Source organism: Montipora foliosa, chromosome 11 (assembly GCF_036669935.1).
Source record: "Montipora foliosa isolate CH-2021 chromosome 11, ASM3666993v2, whole genome shotgun sequence".
In the NCBI taxonomy this organism is placed as follows: Eukaryota; Metazoa; Cnidaria; class Anthozoa; order Scleractinia; family Acroporidae; genus Montipora; species Montipora foliosa.
In genome coordinates this window covers 30311963-30316962 of record NC_090879.1, presented here as the reverse complement: position 1 = coordinate 30316962, position 5000 = coordinate 30311963, and the positions used below count along the sequence as shown (strand labels likewise).

The 5000-nt window shown below is 38.8% G+C and overlaps 1 protein-coding gene across 1 annotated transcript; it reads right to left on the bottom strand.

Moving 5' to 3' along the window:
- Positions 1-517: 517 nt before the first annotated feature.
- On the bottom strand, positions 518-4713 carry LOC137975189 (4-hydroxyphenylpyruvate dioxygenase-like). Its single transcript, XM_068822276.1, has 6 exons — positions 4661-4713; positions 4557-4583; positions 3282-3344; positions 2746-2850; positions 957-1008; positions 518-880 (listed from the first exon to the last, which is right to left on the bottom strand). Exons 1-6 carry the CDS (start codon positions 4661-4663, stop codon positions 873-875), a joined length of 258 nt encoding a protein of 85 aa, XP_068678377.1. The 5' UTR covers positions 4664-4713; the 3' UTR covers positions 518-872.
- Between the last annotated feature and the right edge of the window lie 287 nt (positions 4714-5000).

Genomic DNA, 5000 nt, shown 5'->3' with positions numbered 1-5000 from the left:
CTCCTTACAAAGTTCGGACGGTTGTAAGTTGAATACCGTTGCATGGGTTATTGCGTTTACGTATTTAAAGGTAGTTGTCAAATGTGAAAGTTTCTTGGGTGGTCAGGGTAAGGCGCGTTGCACTGTAAGTGAAGCTTATTAGAGTGACATAGTCATCTTCAGTTCTTAAAATAAACTTTGTAGCACGGCGTTGTACTCTCTCCAACTTGGTAATATTCCTGGCAGTAAATGGTGACCAAATAGTAGCGCCATATTCCAGTATAGAGGCCTTACCAGAGCACAGAATAAAGTTGTTGGCGTTGTCTCATCCTTTAATTCTCTGCAATTCCTTTTTATCAATGCGAGAACCTTATTTGCCTTGCTGGATATCTTATTTGTTCTTTTGTTAAACCTCAAGGGTGGTCTCCAATCAGGTGAGACCTTGTAGGAGCTGCGAGGCTACCGCACCAATGGCCAAACTGCATTTTGATTTCAATGAATCAATCTTCCAAATGCTAAGCCAAGAAATGACCTGAAACCATGGATGCTGAAATCAACTGATGCATGACGTAGCCTACCAAATTATAAGCATGGCACATTCATTTGGTACATTGAAACTTGACGCCGATGGAAAGTGGTGGAATCTGTACAAACATTTTTATCGAAGAACCTCTAGAAAGATATCATAATGGAAGTCGTGCTGTGAACAAAACAAAAACTCTAATTCACTTTCCAGAGGCGGAGTCGATCTTCCCATCTATGTTTGGAAATTTGATTGATAGACGCCAAAATGCGTTTGGCACTCAGTGCTTGCAGGTAAGATCTGTAAAATTATGAAAATTTCAGTAACTGAAAGTAATTATCTTGCCAGAGTCAATTGAAAGAAACTTGGTTCAAAATGCTGCAACAGAAAGTACAGTATGAGTTCCTTGGTAAGAAATTATCTTTTATAGTATGCTATTTTTAACAGTCCTTACTCTCTGAGATCTCTCCTAGTGGATTGAGTGGAGACTGGAAGACAAATATTATCTGGAATAATAAAAATATTTATTGTCTTAATTTCATTGAGACGAGTATGATTTTATACATTTCTTTCATCCTTCTTTCATCCTTTCATGGGAACAAATGAGCACGACAAATTGACCTGCTTCCTACTGTGTGGCTTCATAGCTCATTTGGTAGAGCTTTGCACCAGCATCACAGAGGTCATGGGTTCAAATCCCGTTGAAGATGCGAATTTTTCAGGTGTCTATAAAGAGACAATGTTATTGCTCAAATTGTCCAGATAAGAGGACCACTTCTCCCCATTCATAAAATGTTTTTGCTGTAGGTACATGTATCATGATGGGACAATTAATATTTAACAAATTAAGTTGCATTTTTCACTTTGCCTGGCCGAGAAATGAAAGAAGTGGAAAATGTTCTTTCACATGCCTCTGGGACCTGAAGACAGAGGACAGGCCCTGGGTCATTCGACCAGCCATACTTTGTCATAAAACTGAATGTGTAAAATGGCCAAGGGAGACTAATTTAGAAGAGGCCTCCCTCAGCCATTTTACTCAATTGCAATGCAAAGAACGGCGGGTCGACTTACTCAGACTAAAGAGGAACTAGCTGCTAGCAGTCCCTTGATAATATCATCTTAATGCCACAATTTATATTGGACCAGATGTATACCTTGGTGTTTGCCAAGCAGACTTAAGCCCATGAATCCAAGTGTGAAGCCATAAAAATTATCAGACCTTTATTTGCCCTTTGCCACGTTTGAGATATGGTAATAATACTAACTTCGTACTAACCGAGCGCGAGGGCCGCACTGGGGAATATTGGCCAGAGGTCCGGGCCGACCGAGGGCCAGTATTCCCCAGTACGGCTCGAGCTAGGTCGGTTAGTAAGTAGTTTATTATATGGCTTTTTAATTACCTTTTGCTTTGTTTTTGCAAGCCCGTAATCGGCCCGTGGGCATTACGGGAGAATAATGCCCTACAATTCAGTCACAATTAGCCAATCAGAGCGCACATTATATCAGCTACAAACACAAGCCATATCAGAATATTGAATACAAACCATCACATAAATTAATGTGCTAGACTACCTATCGATAACAAGGCAATCGGAGCATAGTAAAAATGTCTGCGATTCTTTCAAATAAGAAAGTGGCAGTTCATACCGAAGTCAACCTTACAAACTATCTATTACAAAACAGTTATACCAAGTGTTTTATACAGTATTTTGTGAAAAACTCAGTTGGTGTCGGCCAGCTTGACAATAGCTGAAACAACCCAAATCTTTACAAAAATGCTAACCTTACATGTAGGCCTACAGTAAACATTTAGCATAGTGTTTAGGCCAAAGGTTAGCATTTTTGTAAAGATTTGGGTTAATCAGCTATTGTACCCTTCACCCCCTACCCCCCACCCTTAAAATAGTCATGCCGCTGGAAAAGCAATTTTCCATCACTTACTGCCTCTAAGGGACTCGTTGGAGACTTTTCTGTACACCCAAATCATCAATTATCATGTTTGAAGTCCCGGGCTAACATTCAAATGATGGTGGCAATCTGGCGTTATACAATTGTACAGGTACAACAATTACTACATTCGTTACATGCATGCATTATAATTTTTAATTAAATGAGGAAATACTTCAATGCATATTTTTGTAGCTACAATTTACCATCATGATAGCTTGGCATATATATTTCAGGCTAGCCACAAAAATGTGCATTGAAGCATCCTTTATAATTTAAATATTATTTTACAGTACCTTGTCTTGTTTGACAGCATGAGATACAACTTCTCTTGAACCAGTTTCAAGTCCTTTGTATCCAAAGGGTCGAAAACCCATTTTATTACAATAATAAGAGGCTGCCTAAAAGAGTTTTACAGGTTTAACACTCATTAGCACAAAAAAACAATAATTGGCACTTATAGGTAAGCTCTCTCTCTCCTCCATCCAAGACACACACATGTTCCTTTTGATAACAAGACTTCCTCTGAATCTTACGAATCAAGTAAAATATCTCATTATTTGGGTAAGCCCTCCCTCCTCCGTCCAAGCTACAGTGTACAAATGTACATGTAGCTTCACCATGAAGTAAATAAAATATTATCTGTACTTTGCATCAAATATAGTCTACTGCAATTTTATAAGAAGGAGTACTCAATTGTAATTACATGTCTTGCTACAAGAAGAAAGCAAAACATGAACTTCCACAAACAGGACACAAGGTCCCCATGCAAGATGAGACAGTCAGTCCTTAAAATCATAATTGCCAAAATGACAAAAAATAATAAACGCACCTGTTTGGCATTTCCCACCCAGAAAGTTATGTGATGAAATGCAATGAAGGAACCAATTTCTGGCTAGAAATAAAAATTAATACAAGTACACATAATTATGTACTTGTTCATATTAAACCTGGGATCATAAATAGAAAAGGTCTAATGCTCCCATCTAAGAAACAGCTTTATCTTCAGGTGATGGTACAGTAAGCTAAGAGTCTGCCATTAATCAATAGTCATTGTGGATAACATTACACGTACCAATAGTGACCCCAAGTCAATGAATGGAAGCAAGAATGATGTTTATGTTCTCATTATGATGCAGTTCCCACTACTTTCCTAATGCAAATAATACTTCATAGTCTACTTTTTTATAAAAAAAAAAAAGAGCAAGGAGATTGGTATCAGAACCAAGATCAAAATGAGCCTTGATTTCATACAAACCGTGCTTTCATGCAAAGGCTACATTACCATGTATACAGAAGTCATGTGACAATAATTATTGCAGGGAGCCATGCCGGTCTCCCCAAACTCGAGACTAGAGGCCCAGTATTATACTGCCTAAAATTGAAACTTGTTTGTTTTGCAAACTTTGTTGTGGCTTTCTGTTATTTCTTTTTGTTTCCATAAGGCACCATGGGTGGTGACATTTTATGTGCTCCCCTGGACTCCTGGGGGTGGTACTTTAGGGATTCCTGGGTGGGCATGTGTCACTGGGACCCTGGAACCCTTAGCCTACACCAGAGCTAGTTCAGGTGAATTTGCTTCCCTATACTAGTGTAAATTCCTCAAACCACCCCCCCCCCCCCCTATCCTAGAGTAGCTCACAAAAAGTGAGGCCTAATTTTGGGCACCGGTTTTCAATTTTCATCCCACGTTTCACTTAAAGGATCCAACATCACCACCTCAACCACCGTCAAAGTGTGAAAAAAATTGGAAAGATTTTTTTTAATGGGTCCCGATGACAAATTTGAGACCTAAAAAAAGATGCCTTTCTCGTAAAGGGAACGTTCCCTCGTGCCAAATTAAATTCATTAACATATTTTACGCATGCCTTGGCAGTTGATTCGATAAAAATTCATAGGGTTTTGATCATTGTCATACTATGGAAGGAAGAATTTCCTCCAAAAGAACTCAATTCATCAGCGTTAAAACTCGTTTTTAATGGCTGGTGATAAAGAAGTGAAAGCTTGTATTAAGAGAAGCTGTATTTTACGGTGCAAGAGATTTTAATAATAGTCACTGCAAGAGTTTCGCATCGTTTTTGTTCTCCAAGTCATTCCGTTAACTTACCTTTTCTCCTTTGTCTGTGTACGTGGTCTTTTTTAAATCAAAAGAAACGTATTAATTGATGAAAGTTCAACGCGTGAAAGAGAAAAGACAACAAAAATACTTGCCATTTTCTTTTGGTGCCTGCGTTCGTTCGAGTACAAATGATGTAAGAGGTTTGTTTAAAAATAGGTCCCAGATCTCCACTCCAATACCATATTTGGGTAGCCAAGAAACGCGCCCCTCCCCCGCCCCCTTTTGATTACATATTGCTCTTAAGGAATAACTCATCCACGTGATGAGACGACCATGTTGGTACACAAAACAATAGAAAATGACCCCACACGTTTTGCATAATAATAGAGTCAAATTCCCAAAAGACATTTTACTGCATTGTTCTGTACACCATAATGGCCGCCGTGACGTCACATGAAAGAGTGCTGCGAAGACATCAGTTGCAAAAACAGT